Source organism: Chelonia mydas, chromosome 1, assembly GCF_015237465.2.
Source record: "Chelonia mydas isolate rCheMyd1 chromosome 1, rCheMyd1.pri.v2, whole genome shotgun sequence".
Classification (NCBI taxonomy): domain Eukaryota; kingdom Metazoa; phylum Chordata; order Testudines; family Cheloniidae; genus Chelonia; species Chelonia mydas.
In genome coordinates, this window is record NC_057849.1 from 216,355,015 (window position 1) to 216,376,270 (window position 21,256).

A 21,256-nucleotide genomic window follows, 5' to 3' on the forward strand; every position below is an offset into this window, starting at 1 on the left:
TTTTCTGTTGTGCACTTGTATAGTCAAAGAGTAATACTAATCCTATTAAAGGTATTATGTCATGGAGGCATGCCTTGGGGGAAGGCTTGTTCTAATTGGTTAGATGTAAAGTAGAGGGGAGGGGCTATCAAGAGAGTGGATGTATTACTTGATAGTTAGGTCAGGGATTTCTGTGGGAAATGCCCAGTGGTTGCAGTTGCTGATGATTTCACATCAACAGCAGTGCAACACTGAGAGTGAGCTCCAATAGCTGATTACTGAATGAGATACTGCAAACGGGTAAAAAAAAAAACAACAGCAGCATGTGAGAAACAGTCAGAGTGAGGCAGAGAAGAGAGCTGAGAGAGCAAGAAAAGTGCTCAGGCTGGAGAAAGTCTTCCAGATGTACTGGACAACCCTTTTGGAAATGGATATAAGGACCATCTGCTGTCTATAGATCAGAGGACTGGGGACTAAGAGTGGGAAGAAAGAGTTTATGGCTGTTTTAAATAAAAAGCTAAGTTATTCATAACCAATTCGTCAAGACGTCATGAGATTGTTCCTGCATGGGATGCTGGTGCATAAATCAAAGCTGCAGATACCTATTGTACAGCTTACTTAGGTATAAAAAAGAAAGAGAAAAAAAGCAGCAATGCAGGGAATATTGCAATAAATTCTACAATGGTTATGTGATTTGTTTATTAAGATAAGGAAAAATCATCCTTGTATGACTGTGGAGTTCACAAGGCACTGCGTTTAATGCTGAGAGATGCTAGTCATTAAATCTGACAACTGTGAAAAGAGAGATCATGGAGAAGTCAAGTAGTGAGGATTCTTCAATTCACCGTAGTCCATCTTTGGATAGCAAGGACTCGGACTTTGCTAAACCTTCTACCTCAGGCAGGCAGTTTGGTCGAGGTTTTACTGCTGGAGCTTTTTACGGCACTGCTGGATCACACACACAGAGCCACACCAGGGCTGGAACAGGGACTGGCATTGGAACTGGGACTGGCATAAAAAGTGACAAATACAATGCACCCAAAGGCAGCAAATATGTGGTGTTTTACCTGGATCTATCCTTTGTTTTCCTTTTAGAATTTAAGAAGTGCAACATGGCAAGAGGCTGCCTGTGTTGTTTGAAATACATGATGTTCCTTTTCAATTTAATGTTTTGGGTGAGTACTGCCTTTTTTTCATTTGCCTTCATTTGTTAGAGTTCTCTGTACTACTGCATTATGTGCATAGTGCATCTTTTCAGCACTACCGTAAGCTTTTTTTTCTTCCCCTCTCTTGTACCTGCGTGGAATATTTACAGTGCTAAATCTGTGCCCTATGGGAAAATGTACATGTTTCCTACAAATTTTACCTTCCTATTACTGTACTTTGATTACAGATCATTAAAACTGGAGTCTTTTAATTCATGTGTTTTGACCAGGATAAATTAAAGAAGGGCAGGACCTATTTACCATTTAAAATGATCCAAATCAATTGAGTGAAATTTTTTATATTCTTTTATAATGCCTTGTACTGATTTAAATTGCAGGTTAATAAACCCGAATTACGTTTTTGTTGTCCCCATCACTCTTCCCTACTTTTCTAATGCAATTGACAAACTGCTTTTCAGAGTGAATGAAGTTTAGTCTCTTTTCTTCCACCTTTTAAAAATATACATATAATCTAGTCCTTAAGATGTCAGCACAAATGTAAAATGACTGGAATGACAAATGACTCCTGATTCAGTTTCAGTCACAATTGTCCAAATTGGTATGTTAAGTTGGAGACTAGCTCTTGCTTTTGAGGGATCAAAATTGATTTTCCTCTATCAGCCAGGGAGCGTGAGGAGTTGTTACAATGCTTCAGCACGCAGATTCAAAGTGTAACGACTATTTTGAGCAAACTAATGTCACGTACACTTGGAAAACAAGAGTGAGAAGTCAGCCAGCTACTAGGCATCCCCGTTTGAACAATATTAGGGGGGGAAATGCAAGCAAATTGAAATGTCAAGTAGGTTTCAATAGAGCACAGTACAAAATTGTTTTATCAGAATTAAAGGTCAACAGTTTTCTGATGATTAGGAAAAGCAATTATAATATTAATGTCTTTCAATTCAAGGTTATAATTCAGAAATAAAAAACGCATCTCAGAGGTAAATGAAAATGTAGTTTTGTTGGTTTATTTTTAAGGTAGAAGGATATTAAAAGTCCAATTTGGATAGATATTTCTGCTGTGGAGAAGTCAACACTGAAGTTAAGAGCCATGTCTCTGACTTAGCCACCGGCTTTTCTGTTTAGCTGACCCACTTACTGAAATAACTTTTAGCAGCCGAAGGGAATGGGAGACCTCATGGGCACTGGACAACTCATGCACCAGTGAGCTTCAGTAGTAATGTACTGAAACATTTCCATCATGGAAGGTGAGGGAATCTGGCAGAGAATCTTCTGAGCAGGTTTCACAGAAGGTTGGGGCTGAAAGGGGTCACTCAGGAATATCACTCATGATTTTTCACTACATGAATCCTGCCTCACTTCTTTCTGGAATCCCTGTTAAGATATAAACTTGTTACCAGACTGGGCCATTCATGCCAGTGCTGCATTACTCTGACTCCTTAGAAATATTTTCCTGTGCTAAATATTGTCATTAGTTTTTAGTAAATGGGACACTAGATGGGGAGGGTTTTGAGTTACTACAGAGATTTCTTTCCCAGGTGTCTGGCTGGTGGGTCTTGCCCACATGCTCAGGATCTAACTGATCACCATATTTGGGGTTGGGAAAGAATTTTCCCCCAGGTCAGATTGGCAGAGACCCTGGGGGGTTTTTGCCTTCCTCTGCAATCTGTGACATGGGTCACTTGCAGGTTTAAACTAGTGTAAATCATGGAGACTCTGTAACTTGAAGTCTTTAAATCATGATTTGAGGACTTCAGTAATTCAGCCAGAGGTTAGGGGTCTGTTACAGGAGTGGGTGAATGAGGTTCTGTGGCCTGCAATGTGCAGGAGGTCACACTAGATGATCATGATGGTCCCTTCTGACCTTAAAGTCTACGAGTACATTACTCCTGGTCTTATTGCTCTTGTTCTGTGTGATCAGTCCTTAGGTATCCCTCCAAACTTCATGCAGTATAATGGTATTAAATCTCTATTTCATCTCCTTCCCAAGTAACATTTTTCTAGGTTGTCCATAGTTAGGTCTTAAATCTCTGTTGTTGTATCTTTTTAGTTGCTATCCTTGCTATTTTTTCCCCAACTTTCCAGTGACCCTTCTTGTGTGGTGAACTTCATGAACTCACTCCATCCTGTTGCAGACCTTCTCTCTCTGCTCAACTTTCTGATTCCTTTTCTCATCCACCACTGGACTCTTTTCTGTCTCTCCATACAGTGTCAGTATTGCTGGGGCCAAGACTTGCTCTGCAGTTCCTACTACCTGGGACAGCCTTCCTGTATCACTGTACCTCATCGACTCTCCCTCTCACCTGAACTCTTGCCTGAAAATCTTTCTTTTCTTCCTTGGTTTATACCATTTTTTCTTCTTATTAATCTTTGTCTCTGTATTCATCATGGTAACTCTGTCAATTGTTCTGAGATGCTCTTTGTCTGAGCCTGACTACACAGAATGTAAACATTGGTGTAGAATGATGAATCTGTGGGATTTTAGAGAAGTGCTGAATATAAACTAGCAGGTTTTCAAAGTTGTTTGCAACAGGAGTTGGCTCCATTTGCATTGTAGAAACTGTTCAAAAGTTCCCCCATTTTACAGAAACATCTGTTGTGTTAAACTGAAGCTCTGAGACTCTTGTGTGTCTGGATACTATTTTCAGTGGGCTGCGGTACCACTGAATGCTGCTATTGAGTGCTGATTATTTTTAACCAGAACGTTTCATCCTTTTGTGTTTTGCTGCACTCAGATGAAAGTTGTGTATATCTTGTAAAATTCTGGGTCAATTAGATAAAGTATCTGCCCGATTTTGATGTTGCACATTGGTCTTGATCTGACCTACCATGTTATGTTTCTTGGGTGCCATCCCAGCTTTGCCAATGTTCCTTAACACTGATCTTCAGCAACCACTGCTATTCCAGTCCTGGGCTCTCCACACAGCTCTGCCAATGCCCTTCAATCCCGCCCGGCAGCCCGCTTGCTATTGCAAGCCTCTCCTACCAGATCTGTCAATGCACCTCCGTCCTGCCCTACAACACACCCTGCTACTACAGTTCAAAACTCTTGTCCCCCCATCTATGCCAGTACATTTAATTTTGGAACTGTAACAGCCCCTGCTGCTGCAGTTATATGTCCCCACACAGCTCTGCCAATACACCTCAGTCTAAACCCATGAAGTTCTGGGCTTCTCATGGGCAGTGGGTGCCAACTTGTTCAAGACTGTTGTGGTGGCGGCTTTGTGAAGTGGAGTGTTTTCCTCAAAGGGCTCATTTTAGACCACCAAACCAGTCTGATCCTGTAACTTAACCTAAAATGTGAATCCAAGTCTCCAGAAATGGAAGGTGATCGCCTTAAATCAATATCTTCTCTCCTGGCAAATGGAAGAGACAATATTTCATGAATTTATTTGGATAAGTCTAAATTGAAACTGACAAATTATGTTTCAGGAAGCCTGCAATCATGTGGCAGTCTCCCCGCTGTCTGTTGAATTATCCTATTAATGAGTACTACAACATATAAATTTGTATGGCATGCTGTTGTGGTTCTGCAGTGCAGAAAACCTGTTTGATTTTACTGTGTACTAAATGTTATCAACAAAATGCAGTAGATAGGGGTTATTTAGAAGTCAGTGGTACTTCATCCCTGTGTGTTTCGCAAGTGATATCTTTTGGAGGCTCTCATCCTACACACCATCTTCAAATGCTGGGTCCTTCTAGCTAAGGAGCGCTGGGTATTGTTCTGTTTTAAGTCCCATGAGTCCTGCTCTTAAACAGTCACCCAGAAAATGAGGACAGTGGTTCCTCTTTTGCCATTCACAGCCTGGCAATGAGGGGCCAAGCCTGAGACCTAGCTAATCTGAGATTACCCATCTGGCAGCCAGTTGTGCTGCCCCTAAACCACTGGCCTGGCTCAAAGGGTATCCATCTGAAGATGCTACAGATGCAATGGTTAGAATACAGTTTGCACTGTCACATACCTAAATGCACCATCTCTGTGTTGGCCTTGGTGAACAGGTGGTACATTGTTTCTGCAGATGATCATTTCAGTTGCCACATCAAGAATTGTGTTAAATGTATAGCATCTTAGTCATCTCTACCCTTGACAAGAAAATGCACTTCTTAATTTAGTACCAGGTGGACTAACTAGCCTATAATGTGGGATGCATCCTGCTCTATATCGGCATATCAGTAACTTGAAACTGAAGGTATTTGTCACTGTATTGCTAAGAACTTCAGGTATTTTCCGTGGCCCTATGTGGTTCTTAGCATTTGTTCTCGGCCATCTGGCTTTGCTTTCTTTTGGAGATTAGAAAAGTCTGAGCTGAGGGTTAAGGAAGCTTATAGTATTTAATTGTGTGGCTAGGATGGTGATTTATACTGAATTCATCTTAAGTGCATAATATGTTTGACTAAAGGTCTGTGTACGTACGTATATTAGTTGATTCAGTTTGCCTTCCAGAGCATTTATGTGCAAATGAATCAAGTTCGCAAAGTGGCCAATACAGGCTCATAGAAGAAATCAAATATTGATTTTTGTTTATACAGTTAGCAGCTTAATTAGTAAGAAAGAAAACTGCTAAATATAAAGATCGGATATGGGTTAACACAAAATATTTCATTTCAGTGCATTACCCAGAAAGAGAGTGTTAGAACAACTGTTTATAGAACATACTGCAAAGTCTTTAATCAGGTATTATGAATAGAACAGTAGACTTTCAAATATAAATGGAAGTTCACTTTTCTTATTTAAGCAAGGGAAATTTTGAAATGATAAGAATATTTGATCAGAGTTACAGTAGACAACTTTGCATGTGGGGTTTGGTGCCTGGATAAATGTTAGGTTGCCCTATTAATTTAAGTAAGGGCAATTAGTCCCAAATGGTCCATATATTTTGGAATGTTCATAGTATAAATTTTGATAGATTTTAGCATAGCTTATTTGTTTAAATTTGCTAATGTGATGCATTTGTACTCTGTGAATTTTTGGTGAGATAGAAAATCATACTGAGATTGAATGTCATTATGGGTGAGAAAACTAAGAATAGACATTAAGGTACTTAATGTGATTCTTTTGTTAAATTAAGCCTGCCTGTATATTTCTTTGACAAAAACCATAAATCCCTCTGTTAGGAAATTAAACAATATTTATAGATATGTTGTCACTTAAAGTTATGATTAATTACGTTAATCTTATTCAAAAGTAGATGAAATTAGTGAAGGTCAAAGTCAGATTAAGTTATAGACACTTTTGCAAATTCAAATGTTGGATATTCAGTTTTCAAGAAGACTTTTTGGGCATTTTGTTAAAATGTAAGGCAGCAACAAAAAACAAGCTGAAAAAGTTAACTTGGAAATGGCAGTGCAGACGATTTCAAATCTAGCAAACAAGAATCACTATTTGATTCTGTTTATAAATACATTTTAATAAAATAAGGGACAAAGGCTATCCTTGAAAAGATTTTCTATTCCAGTAAGTAATTTTATCTAACAGGAAAGCAAATCGTTCATAATTTCCCTTATTGAACAAAAATGACCATGGATATTTAGTGGTGGAGCAAACTTAACAGAGTATCTAAAGCCAGTAAAGCATACATCAAGGTATATCTACTCTATAGTCTGGATTCTGGGATCAGATGCAGAGAGAGAGAGAGAAAAACATGTCCATTCGTTTGGTGGGTGAGACTGCTATCACAGGTATTGGTACTGTAATGCAGCTAAGACTCCTAGAGCTGTTTATATAGGGTAATCCATACTTAGAGGCATTTTTTCGGACTGGAATATATACTGTAACAACACACGGTTTAGTTTGAATTACAAAGCTTTAATGCTTATCTGAACCTGTTGGACAAATATAAATCTTGTGAGCAGGCTTTGTCCCTCTGCCTATCTGTAAGTTAATCTTCTGGGTTTAATGACACATGTGGGGTCTCTGAAATAAGAACAGAATTGCAAACTATAGACAACATATACACATTCAGATTCACCTTATTTTTCTGACCTGGTCCTGACTGCATGATTTTGTAATCATGTTTCTCTGTGTAGCACGTAACCCTTTTCTGACACAGAGAATAAAGATAAGGAGAGCTGTTAAAGGACATAGGGAACCTTGTCTCATGACAAGATATCAATATTTTCTTCTATAATTTTCTGGCAGGAGTGAATCCAGAGCAACTTGAGAACATCTTAGCTGGCAAGTGACAGAATGCATATACAGTACAAAAACCGTACTGGCACTAGGCACCAGTGTGGTGGCATTTAAAATACCACCCAGGTAAAATGAGGCCACCTGAAAGTTCAGATTCCTTATTTGTTCTTAGAGTGCTACATACTGAACTGTGAAAGAAAAGGATTTTAATTTTGCTAAAATGGTGTTTCTGTTTTCATTCTTGTCTATATGAAAAAGTCTATTTTTTAATGGGGATTACAAAGGGTAAATAATTTCCCAGCATGCTAATTCAGATTCATTTCTAAATGTGCACTTGTGTGTGCTAGGGTTGCTAACTTTCTAACTGCAGAAAACCAAACATCCTTGCCCTGCCCCTTCCCTGAGGCCCGTCCCCCACTCACTCCATCCCCTTCCCTCTGTCGCTCGCACTCCCACACCTTCACTCACTTATTTTCACCAGGCTGGGGTAAGGGGTTGGGGTGCAGGATGGGGGGAGAGCTTCGGCTTGGGGTGTGGGCTCTGGGTTGGGGCCAAGGATGAGGAGTTTGGGGTGCAGGAGGGGGCTCCAGGTTGGAGCCATGGGGTTCAGAGTTTGGGAGGGGGCTCTGGGCTGAGGCTGAGGGGTTAGGAGTGTTGGAGGGTTTACAGGCTCTGGGCTGGGTGTGCAGGCTCTGGGGTAGGGCCAGGGATGAGGAGTTTGGGGTGCAGGAAGGGGGTCTGGGCTGGGACACAGGTTTGGGGTGCGGGAGGTGGTGTGGGGTGTGGGCTCTGGGAGGAAGTTTGGGTGCAGGAAGGGGCTCAGTGTTGGGATGCGGGAGGGGGTTAGAGATGCTGCTGGGGGTGCAGGTTCTGGGGTGGGGCCAGGGATAAAGGGTTTGGGGTGCAGGAGGGGAGGCTCCAGGCTAGAGGGTGGAGCTGACTGTTTCAGAGTGTGGGAGGGGACTCCAGGCTGAGGCAGGGGGTTGGGGTATGGGAAGGGGCTTGGGCGCTGGGTTGGGGGTGCGGGCTCCAGGGTGGGGCCAGAAATGAGGGGTTCAGGATGTGGGAGGGGGCTCTGGGCTGGAGCAGGGGATTAGGGTGTGGGTGTGAGGCCTCTGTCTGGGGGTGTGGGCTCTGGGGTGAGGCTGGGAATGAGGGACTTGAGGTGCAGGAGGGGGCTTGGCTGGGGCAAGGGGGTTAGGAGTGCAGGAGGGGGCTCTGGGCTGGGGCAGGTGGTGGGGCGCAGGAGGGGGTTTGGGATGCAGGCTCCTGGCATGGCGCTTACCTCAGGCAGCTCCCAGAAGAGGGGACATGTTCCTCGGCTCCTAGGCTAAGGCATGGCCAGGCGGCTCTGCGTGATTTCTCTGCCTGCAGGCACCACCCCCGCAGCTCCCATTGGCTGTGATTTCCCGCCAAGAGGAGCTGCAGTGCCAGTGCTTGGGACGGGGGCAGTGCGTGGAGTCCCCCGGCCGTCCTTCCACCTAGTAGCCAAGGGACATGTTGCTGCATGGAGCTGGGCAGGGAGACTGCCAGCCCCGCACCAAACAGACTTTTAACGGCCCGGTCAGCAGTGCTGACCAGCGCCACCAGGGTCCCTTTTCAACTGGGTGTTCCAGTCAAAAACCAGACACTTGGCAACCCTAGTATGTGCAAGGCCCAATTTGGGCTTGTGATCAGAACAGTGCATACATACATAGGAGTGCCATTACATGCATGTTTTTGCACATGGATCTTTTAGCCTCTGGTCTTAAAATTTGGTACACAAAAGTTCTGATTTCCCTATGTGTCCCACTGGTTGAATATGCCATAAATAAAGCACTGTCCTTTTTACAACTTCCGTACTATGCTAAGGATGATGAAACGGCTTAAAACTATTTAACATTGTTTGCATCCATCCAGCATTTTATAACCATTTTAAACAGTGTCGAAGAACAATGGTACCCTGGGAGGGTGCATACTTTCAGATGTGCTTCTGTTAAATCTGGTTTAGCTTAAACTGGTTTAGTTACAGAGCAGATGGGGCTTGCTCCAGAACTGTTTGGTTGGTTCCCCTAGGTGGCAGGGATTCAGGAACATTTTTAAAGGCATGATTTACGTTTGATATAGGAAACCTTCTGTTGTGCATTCTGTATAGAATTCCTTTCACATACTGCTGTTCGCTAACATTTATGTGCTAATCTTGTCCTCTTCAGAGGAGATGATGAGAATAATTTTGAAGGTTTGTCTTTGGAAATATTGTTGCTGTTGCTGTCCGGCCGCTCAGGAGCCATTTATTGTTTATTAGATTGGATAAATGGTGTATTGATTTATGATTCAAAAGTGGATTTCTCTGATACATTTGTTATAACATGGCTTGCTGGGCACGGTTGTTTGGTCATCTTTATGCGAGGCTAGCTGAACGCATTGAATGTGAGAAGCACAATAATAATTTAGAAATTAAAAACAAACGAACAGTAGCTATGTTCCTGATTATAAATATGAATCTGGTGTAGTGACTTAGGCCACATGGCATCGAGTGGCCTAGCAATTCGTAAATGAGCTTGCCAAACCCATTTCAAGTGGGCTCCTAGATAAGCTATCCTTGTCACACTCTGCCTTCACCCACAGCAGCATGGTCACCTCTTCTCCCTCCTGAACAGTCAGTCACCCATTCTACTTCCCTCTTATTATGACCCGGCTTCTTGCAATGGCTCCTTTTCTGGCCATGGTTAAAAGCTTTGACTGATTTACCGCTACACCCCTGTAATGCCTCTCTTCCAGCATTTCTCTGGTCCTGTCTTTATTTCGGTGCACGCCGCAGTATCTTCTGCATCTCCTAGATATAAGGGTGAGAGGGACTTGCAGCACCTTCATTACCTGGAGAAATTGGCAGCAGCAGTGGCTCCACAGATGAGCCTTGTCTCTCCCCACCATCCACCATAAATCACTAGATATTTAAGGGATGTGTTTGTTCTAGTGCAGCCAGTTGTTTGATGGACTTCCTATGTGAATTTATGCTGCTTCCCATCTCGCCTGTTCTAAAAGCCATGTAAGGGAAGACTGGAGAGGATGACACAACTAAGAGGAGCATTGAGAAAAAAAAAACAGAGAGCCCAGTAGAGTGCTGGGGGACAAGTGGTTATTATAGAGGGAAAGAGAGACCACAGCTTCTTTCTTCACCCTGCCTATAAACTCTCTTAGTGCAGCTCTTCATCTCTTTTATTCCAGAATCCTCAAGTGCTGTGAGGATATAATTTGTGCTGGTAAAGGTCTCGGACAAGACAGATGGATTCAGAATTCAGGTTGAGCCACTTAATCCAGATCAAGTTCAGCAAATATGACAGCTGTGAAAGGGTTAATCAGCTAGCAAAAAATCCAGTGGATACTGATGTCCTGCTCCCACAATCATTGGTTAGCCAGTGAATTGTTCAGAAGACGTAACTATGCTGGCTTGTGATAAGATATCCTGTTGTGCCTGGAGGGTTTTTTGATGCCTACAGGGGAGACTGTTTTGATCATGTGGGGTGAGGGCAGTGTAGTCCAGTGGCTTGGTCAATTGCCTGGGAAACTTTGGCTCTATTCCTGGTTCTACCACTGACTCCCTGGGTGACCTTGGGAAAGTCTCTTCACCCTCTGTGACTCAGTTTCCCCATCTGTAAAATGGGGATCATGATAGTTATCTACCTTTGCAAAAGAAATCTGTGGATGCAAGGGCTGTATTTAATAAATTCATTTAGTCTAATATTCCTTACTTGCCTCTGGATTAATAGACCAGACATAAAACTTGGGTAGGTTGCTTGGTTTGGGTTTTGTTAGGATAATACAGATTGCTCCAAAGGTGCAGTTCAGCTCAGCCAATTGTAGTAGGACGAACATGTATCTACAACTGGGACCCTGACTATCTCCATGTGAGAAGGAAGTTAGATTTGTTTGCATGAAAAGGGGGAAGCCATTGCCTCTGAACATAAGACCAACTAAGACTTCTGTACAGAAAGACCACGGGAGATAGCCCAACTTGTGGTAAGTGCAGTTCAGTTAATTGGGGTTCTGCTGTTTGTGCAAATTAAAATATGCCCTATGCGAGACTGAGCTACCATTGAATGACACATTAATTTTATGTAACTGTACCTGGTAATTTCTCTTCACCCATCCTGTGCCCTTGTCTCAGTAACTTAACCTTCCAGCATCTCAGTCATTTTACGTCTAACGTGGAATGAAAGGAGGAATCCTGCTGGTAATCACGTGCTGTGTCTGGACTATTCTGAAGATACAGATGACCTCACTGTTACCACCACTACCTAGTCAAAAATAAAGAATCCTAACATGGCTGGAGGTGTGATATTAAGTGGTGAATATACACTGAACCTATTGGGGAGTTCATGTAAGACTTAATCATTTTAATGTCATCTCACAGAAATGACTGCAGGCGTTGAACTCAAAGCAATTTCACAGCCTTCCGAAAGAAATTAGCTTTAAATCAATTCAGATAGTCATCTCCATTCAGTACAGTCCCTTGCTGCTTAAGAGTAAATTAAATTGCTGTATGTATCAGATAGAGATAATTGAACCTCCAAATGTTTGGAGGTTCAACTTGGATAATTCCTCTGCCTTTCTCCCTCTTCCCTTGCCCTGGGTCAAAGTTCGAACTGCCATCCCAATCTCTTTGGTCTAATTAGTACATGGGTTAAAACAAGCAAAATTGGTTTTCCATAAGGAATCTGCATGGCTAACCATTTACTGTGGTTGTCCCTGATTAAAACCACAGGTAAATCAACCCATGATCTCACTAGTTTAGCATCCTAGTTGCATCATTTGGCCCTACATGTGCCAATGTAACCAGGGGTGAATTGTAAGTGTTCACAGCTACAACTATCATGCACGGAGCATCATTCTTAAGTGTTTGGGAAGAGCCTAACTAACACGTATTGGATGCTAGCTCAGATAACTAATAAATATTATCAATTGGAAACTGGCCTTTCTATTCTTTTGTCATTTACAGATTTATCAATTTGTTAGCTCTGGTGACTTTTGAGCTGTTTCACTGAAAACTCTGTAATTGTTCCGTTGGCCTAGTAGTGTTTTTTTGGAATATTTTTTTTTACCCAAGTCTGAAATTAGCAAATTCTAGACCTTAGTCCAGTGTAATTCCCAGTCCCTCAATGCAAAAACTAAACAAAAAAACAAGTATAAGAAGAATCGCGCTCTCTCTCTCTCTCTCTCTCCCCCCCCCCCCCCCCCACCCCCTTCCAACCAGGGCAGGTTGTTGAAAATATTTCTTTTAGATGGTGGGTAAAATTTTGTCTGTGTGCATGCATATGTTCGTGTTGAAGTACAGTGGTACATAATATGACTACTGCTGCCCCATCCTCCACTTCATCCTTTCCAAAGCATTGCATTTTATTACTGATCTAAAATCCAAATCCTCCAGAGTTCCATAAAACTACATTACAGGGGAGCATAATGGGCCTGATCCAAAGCCCATTGAAGTCAATGGCAAGACTCCCATTGGCAATGTCTAATGTGTACGTACGTGTGCATATCATTCGACCTACCTAGTATATGTTGTAAATATATGCAACATGTATATGTATGTGTATGAGTGAGCATTACATAAAATTCACTTGGTCCATAAAGTTAGAGAGATGAAATTTACACATTAATATTTAGACTAACATAAACAGTATTTTGCTATGGTCTTCTCATGTGAATACTTGTGGGTCAGATTTATTCATTGTAATTTGTATGTATCTCTTGTGCCCTGAGCGCACATTTTGACTGGGATCTTTTCTCCTTATTTAATTCTTCTGGCATTAGATAACTTAGCACATTTTTGGAGGATTTTTTTAAAAAGGATTGTTCCCATGTTTTATAAAGTTTGTTACTGCCAGCGCTACTTCTTAATCAGATGTCCTTTTTATTTTTTTTAGTTCTTGGTCTAGTTATTAAACACTCTTGATTTTCAATATTCGTGCTGTGCAGGTGTTACTTACATTTTGTTAGCAGCTGTGTTACTGTTGACCAGATTGACTTCTTTACAAGACTGATTTCTTCTTCAGGGTAGCCTTGGACAGCTTCCAACCAATTATGGTCTTAAGCCAGGTAAGAGAGCTGCTTGTCATTGGATTGCCATTCAAAAATGTGAACATTTAATTTTGTGATGAACAGCTGTTTCAATCTAAATCACAGTTTGAGAATCTTAGCATCTTAGGGTATTTCTACATTGCAGAGTGAGCCCAGGGGAGGAACTCAGGCTCAAGCCTAACCCCCCTTCCATCTACACACAAATTGCATTAACCCAGGGCTCAGACCCAGGGTCCCAGGACCCCCCGATGTGGAGGGTCTAAGCCTGAGTCAAGCTGGGACCCAGGATTCAAGCCCTGTTGCTTTGCAGAGTAGAGGCAGCCTCACTGGACTCATGGTGTAGGAGTCCACCAAAAGTATTCCACAGTCCCATGGGACAACTTTCTTTGTCCTGTGAACAATCAAGTTTTCCCACGCTGCTCCCTGAACAAAGGGCTAGAGCAGGCATATTTTGGGATGGCGCTAGGATGTCTGGGATAGGGGTGGTTAGATTTGGGCCCACATAATGCAGTGTAGATGCTGGTTGGGACCCATGGTTCAACAATTCCTAACCTGGGGTTACAAATGAGTGTAGATGCTCAAGCCCTAGGTTAACAAAGCAAGGACTAAACTCAAGTTCCACTGCCCTTAGGATATGTCTACACTGCAACGTAAGCCCAGGGTTACATTGAGTCTGCAAACTCTGTGATTGGGAGCCTAGGGCACCTTTGGAAGAACTTCTCTTGCTTGTGCTTTCACTCCTATTTCAGGAAACGGAAAGAGCTTCCGTGAGGGTCTAGTGGACATTTTTTGGCAGTGTTTACTGACCCACCGAAGGCACTTGTTGGAGCTAATGATGGAAGAGGACAACACAAACATGGAAGAATTGAACAGGCTGATGCTGCTTATGATTCTAGGTCTAGCTGCACTTCTGGAGCAGGGCCACAAGCACCGACTGGTGGGACCACATTGTTATGTAGATCTGGGATGACCAGCAGTGAGTATAGAACTTTCGCATTCAGAAAGCTACATTTCTGGAGCTTTGTGAGCAGCTTGCCCCCAAACTCCAGTATCAGGATACATTAATGAAGGCAGCCATACTGGCCCAGAAGCGGGTGGCTATGACCATCTGAAAGCTGGCTACTCCTGTATCTGAAAGGTCTTGTTGCCAACCAGTTTGGTGTTGGAAAGTTGACAGTGGATAAAGTGGTGGTGGAAGTTTCTGAGGCAATCGGGAGCGTGCTTTACCCCAAGATATTCCTTCTGGCTTTGAGAGAATGGGGTTTCCAAACTGTGCCAGGGCCATCAATGGGACTGTCATGCTCAGAGTTTTTCCTCCTCAAGGAGCATAGGCGTACATAAACCGCAAAGGGTGCTACTTCATAGTTACGCAGGCCCTTGTGAACCAGAAGCTGATTTATGAATGTCAATGTTGGCTGCACTGGAAAAGTTCGTGATTCTGCTGCTTGGGAGCCTACCTTCATGGATAGGCTAGGACGTTATTCCCACCAAATGTGGTTGTCATGAATGGAGTTGTAGTTCCCACTGTTATTCTGTGGGGATCCCATGTATCCGCTTTTGCCTTGGCTTATGAAACCAGATCCTGACCTCAGAGGCCCCAGCAAAAGAAGGTTTAATTACATTCTCAGCAAGTTTAAAGTGGTGGTTTAATGTGTGTTTGGCAGACTGAAATCTCGCTGGCACTGTCTACAGACCAGTTTGGATACATATGAATGCTCATGCTGGGACAGACCATGGTCCGTTTAGCTCAGTACTCTGTTTTCCAGCAGTGGTCAGTGCCAGATGCTTCAGAAGGAATGAACAGAACAGGACAGTTATTGAGTGATCCATCCCATTGTCCAGTTCCCGCTTCTAGCAGTGGAGTTTAGGGACACCCAGAGCATCTTGGCTAATGGCTATTGATGGGCCTATCTTCCATGAACTTATCTAATGCTTTTTTAATCCAGTCATACTTTTGGCCTTCATAACATCCTTGGCGATGAGTTCCACAGGTTGACTGTGTGTTGTGTGAAGAAATTCTTCCTTTTGTTTTAAACCTGCCTGTTAATTTCATTGAGTGATCCCTAGTTCTTGTATTATGTAAAGAGCTAGATAACACTTCCTTATTCACTTTCTCCACACCATTCATAATTCTATACACCTCTATCATATCCCCCCCCTTGTCTTTTCATTTCTAAGCTGAACAGTCCCAGTCTTTTTAATTTCTCCTCATGAAGAAGCTGTTTCATACCTGCAGTCATTTTTTTTTTCCGCTCCTCTGCACTTTTTGCAGTTCTAATGTATCTTTTTTTAGATGGGATAACCAGAACTGCACGCAGTGTGATGTTACTCTCCATGTTCTTTATGGAAGTATGCTTATAATATGGATATGACATAACTGAGATATACTTTATGCAAGATGGGTCTTGTAAGGTATCATTGGAAAGGTTTTTATTTACTGAATGTGATTATCCAATTTGTATGCATGTATCATTTCTGTATCTAACATTAGGAATATGGACTATGTAACAATTACAACTGGGTGTGTATTGGGACCACACCCACCAGACGACAGGCCATCAGATTTGATGGGCCATCAGGAAGGAACAATAAGACCATGAAGATACTAATCTCTCTTCCTCCTGGGAGGCTTCTGGGGAGTAACTGTGACACTACTAGATCAGGTTTCAGAGTAGCAGCCGTGTTAGTCTGTATTCGCAAAAAGAAAAGGAGTACTAGTGGCACCTTAGAGACTAACCAATTTATTTGAGCATAAGCTTTTGTGAGCTACAGATCATGCATCCGATGAAGTGAGCTGTAGCTCACGAAAGCTTATGCTCAAATAAATTGGTTAGTCTCTAAGGTGCCACTGGTACTCCTTTTCTTCTTACTACTAGGTCAGGTGGTCTTGTCACCTGATACTAAACATTATCCGGGACTTCTTGTAACTTTCCACTGAAAGGGAAGGGGGGATCAAGTTTAGGAAACAAAGGACTCCCGCCATATGTAAATCTTATTTAAGGGTGGGAAGGAAGGCAAACGGAACTCCTCCTCTCCATGGCCTATCTGCCCAAGAAGAAAGACTGCAAAAGACACCTGAACGGAAGGCCAGGAGGGAGTCCAGACTGAGACGGGTCCAGTCTGAAAAGAAATATAACTGGAATTCTGAACCACAGAAATTTGCAACCTGCCTAAAATAACATTTAGTGTAAGAAATTACATTTTGTAACCTGCTTCTTAAGTATATGGAGCTTAGCTTGTGTGTTTTGTTTTATTTGCTTAGTAATCCGCTTTGTTCTGTCTGTTATCTCTTATATTCACTTAAAATTCACCTTTTGTAGTTAATAAATTATTTCTTGTTTCTAATATAACCCAATTTGTGCAATTCATAATTGGGGAGAATAAGAGGCTGTGCATACCTTCCTCCACATTGAGGGAGGAGGCGGATTTCATAATATACCTTTGAGTCTGCACTCCAAGGGATGTGGACACCTGAGTGCTGGGGTAAATCCCTTAAGCTGAGTCTTCCCAGAACTGATCTCAGTGTCTGTTTCATTCTGCAGTTGGGTGTGGCCATGCCTGTGTGGAGGAGGCTTAATAGCCTGGCTCAGCAAGACAGGTTTAAAGGGTGCCCAGGCTGGCATAACAGGTGGGCTCAGTGGTATCTCAGCACAGCAGGTGGCATCCTAAGGGGGGCAACCAGTCACACCTTTTTTTTTAGGTGGGACAACCAGAACTGTATGCATTATTTGATGTGTAGGCGCACCATCGATTTTATATAGTGGCGTTATAACATTTTCCGTTTTATCTGTCCATCCCTTTCGTAATGGTTCCTAACATTCTGTTAGATTCCAGTGTCATCAATGCCATCTGCGTTACTGTGGCTTGCTGTGGTATTCACAAGCTTTGTGAAGCTAGAGGTGAGCCATTTTCCTATGAATGAATCTATGACCGTGATGAACTGCTGAACCGGTACACTCAGCCAGAAAGTGCACTGACCACAGCTGAGCCAGGATGCACCTGGGCAACAGAAATCAGGGATGCTCTGTGCTCCTGCATTATGAGCTTGCATTGGCCATGGAAGAGGGAGAATAGTACCCCTTTATGAATGTGCTTGTACAATGCTTACAGTACCTTGGCTACTGTTACACCATGCAATGAAATGTGTGTGTGTGGGGGGGGGTTGATTGTTATGCATTCTACTTATGAATCACATGACCGTTTATGAACTAGCGGGGGGTGTGACAGCCGCAAGTGCTGTGGATTGACAGTATGGATTGATTTAGATAACTGTATTGAGAAATAGCGTTTGCATGCAACTTCCCAGTTCTCCCTCATCATGTGTTTCCCTTTATTGTTTGAAACGTACATTAGATGATGTGATGCAGTGATGGCAATAAACTTTCTTAATAAAACAAAAATCTTTATTTTTTTAACATTTATTAGAGGAGTACAATATTGACCCATTGCCTGGCAGTCCAGCTTCCATTAGCAAATCAAAAGACCGGCAACACCAAAACCTTTAACAAAACAAAAACTAAGAGCATGAACAGTGCAAACAGTGAAACCATTTCCAAGACAGAAACCCCCTATGGTTGCGTGTCCTCTGCCCCCCCCCCCCCATTATCCTTTCACTTCCTTCCACATATACTGTGCGCTTGGTGCCGGAGCAGTGGGGTGGAGGGGTTCAAAACCAACCAGCCATGGAGTTGTCCAGATGTTCCTGGTCTGCAGCACATGGTACCATGGTGCGGGTGCAGAAGGAGCCTGCACTCTTGCAGCCATTAGAAAAAGCAGCCACTCAAAATGGCATATTTCTGGACTATTTCATATCCCCCCGCCCCCGCCTGTATTCAGACAAATGATTGTGTCACCCATGGAGTACATGTACTACATTTAACTGAAATTGACCACATTTGTAAATGGACTGCATTTCGACTCTCCTGCCAGTTCACTATTTTCAGGTAGCTTGTTACATCCTTGGGTTGGTGTGGCCTGGCGTGCTTACAGGGAAGGCAATAACAAAGCATGTGGTGGCAGAAGTGTGTGCTTTTCTAATACAACTTGACTTTTAGATGCTTTGTTTCACTGTTTGTCCTTCCCGTGGTGGTGGGGGGGGGATGGACACTGAGGGGCAGGTGTGCAATCCACCATTAGCAGGTACACACTGGTATCTGAGGCTTGTAATAACTTTTGCATTGCTTCATGAAATAGAATTCCCTCCCATTTCTATATTAATAAACACAAAAATAGAGCCAGGAGCTTAACATGCGCTGGGCGATTTCTGCCTCTTCCATTTCTGCTCCCGGTTGTGTGGCAGGCCGCTCCTCTGTGGGGGCATCTAAAAGCTCCTCCAAATACTACCCTAGGATGTGCTGCAGCTGCTTCTGTGGCAAAGCCTCCTCAGGGACAGGTTTCAGCACCAGAGTCACGTCAGTGGCCCCCTCTAGGGCCTGCTGCTGGCGTCTATCTGTTCCCACGCTTAAGTCTGGGGTCAGTAAGTCACCATCCTGGCTGACTAGGTCATTGTGCTGCACTGTTGGGTCTGTGCTCAGTGCAGTATTCAGCACCCTGTCAAACTCCTCGTAAGATGTGCACAATGACTGCAGGTTCTCAGAGGTGCGGTTCTGGTCCCTGGCTTTCTGGTAGTTGGTCTCGAGCTGTTTAGTCTGCTCCCTGCACTGGTCTCTGCTGTTCGTGCTGCCAGTGTTTTTGCTGTTTGCCGGTAGGCGTAGTCATTCCTGGTACTCACGTCAAAATCCAACGTTTTACTGGCCTCGCACTAGTGATATACCAGTGTCTGGCTGTGGTCCTGCGACCAAGAAGCAGCACATTTGGCAATGGGCTTCTTGTGCTTGGTTGGTGGCCATTACAGATTCACTGTAGTTTGCAGTTCAGCAGACAGAACAAAATGGAAGGGTTAAACACCAAGGAGCTGTACTTGAACAAAGGAGGTTGCCTCTATTTCCTGAGAGTCAATTGGTGACTTGTGGTCTAGAAAGAACAAAGAACACCTGCCCAGAGGATTGTGGGATAGCATTGGTGGACTCTCAGGGCGTGAGTCCGAGGAGGCTTAGGTCCTGGGTCGCAGCATGACTTGGGCTTGAACCCACCCCCTAGTGGGGTCCTGGGGTCCAGGCAAGTCCGGCCGATTTGTGTGTTTAGCAGAAGTGGGGGTTGCACTTGAGCCTGAGCCTGTGCAGTGTGGACACGTCCTATTTGCTCTCCCTATTTCGTCCTTCTTTTCATCCCAGGCCCCCCGAGTACATCCCTTCTGCCATATCCACAAGAAATAAACCAAAAGCACCTTTTAAAATGTTTCTGAAAACATACTCCAGGTTATTCCTTCCCTGGGGATTCCCTGCATGCCTTCTCGTCTCTGTTTGTGTCTGTCTAAAATATTTATATATGGCCTCCATTGCTGTAGTATCAGAACGCCTCGCAATCTTTAATTCATTTATCCTCACAACACCGCTCTGCGTGAGGGCCGTGCTATCATCGCCATTTCACTGAAGGGGAACTGAGGCACAGAGAGACTAAGTGACTTGCCCAGGAGTATACAGGAAGTCTGTGTTGGAGCAGAGTCTTGAATCCAGGTCTCCCAAGTCCTAAGCTAGTGACTTAACCACTGAACCATCCTCCTTCATCTGTTAGGGCCAATGCAGGCAACTCTCCCACTGAGGTCAACTTGGCTCTGTGCAGGCAGAGGGGCCACAGGCATAGAGCTCCTTGCAGGTTTAGGGTCTTAGATCGTAAGCTTCTTGGGGCAGGGACTGTTTCCATTTCGTGTATTGTAGGTGGTTAAAGAATAATAAAAAAAAGTGAGTGTAATATTTTTTATGATTGGCACTAGTTATGTTAATTAGTGCATTGACTGTAGCAGGTCTCTGGTAGCACCTCTAGTAGTAAGGGTGCATCAGGATTTACAGTATAATCCCTTGTAATAAATGTGGCGCATGAGTATTGGTAAGAAAACGGAACTTCTTTTTCTGGGGCCGTCATCTGACTGACTTGGGTCAAGGTTACCAAGACTGATATTTCATCTCATGATGTGGTAGGGTTGCCAACTCTGACTGAAGCTATTCTGGGAGATTTTTTCCCCCCAACATGATGTAATGTCATTTTCTGAAAATATCCTATTAAAATCTCCTGGATTGCTTTAGATAGTCACTGGGAGATGGATGCCAGTTCCAGGAGACTCCAGACCAATCCTGGAGGGTTGGCAACCCTATGATGTGGGGATAATGCCATTTCCTCCAGTGGCAAATCTTACATCTTCCCGTTTAAAAAAAAAAAATCAAATGCAAATAAAGCATCATACCAGCCCAAAACGACTACTAACTAATAGAGCCAGTTAACAAAAACCTATAAATAAAACCCATTGGGGTGGGGGTCAGGGTAGATGACCTGAACCCTTTGACAGATGAGGATTATTTTGCTTCTTATCAGATATCTCAGTAACTACTATCTCTACACCTCAGTGGCTCTCAGATCACATGGCTTTCTTATTCTCAGAACTGTTTCTGCCTTTTCAGATGCTTAGGGCAGTAGATGTGCCACCTGGAGCCCGTATTTGCTCTTTGTGTGTTTCATTGTTGGTGACTGAGCACTGTGTTACTTCTGTCAATGCAGAAGCACAAGCCTCAGATAGCCAGTGTTGTCTTTGGTTTTGTTTTTTAGATGTTTTCTGATCCTCACATAGCACTGACCTGCAGAGGTGGTTAGGGTGTATGATCTTGGTGCAATTGAGCTATCTGTTACTTTGACAGGTTGGTGGCTACTTTCTCTCTGGGATCTAACATTTTCTCCACTAAAAATGAAAGGTAACTGGCTGGCATTCGTCTCACGGTATTTCTCCTGTTCTGTTTTTGTGGTATGCAGTCCTTTTGTAACTTCATCAGGATTAATTGTTGTTGGCTCAGGTAGCTTGTTAGATATTGTT

The 21,256-nt window shown here is 43.2% G+C and overlaps 1 protein-coding gene across 4 annotated transcripts in view; it reads left to right on the forward strand.

Moving 5' to 3' along the window:
• Positions 1–21,256, forward strand: part of TSPAN9 (tetraspanin 9) — a 262,681-nt gene that overhangs the window by 120,870 nt on the left and 120,555 nt on the right. For 3 of the 4 annotated variants that reach the window (XM_037913283.2, XM_037913277.2, XM_043526503.1), the window contains one exon: positions 1,075–1,154. In XM_037913283.2, coding sequence (XP_037769211.2) covers positions 1,075–1,154 — 80 coding nt within the window. Of the gene's footprint in view, positions 1–31; positions 1,155–21,256 lie in introns of those variants that run through there. The other variant, XM_007055632.4, reaches the window with a different exon arrangement.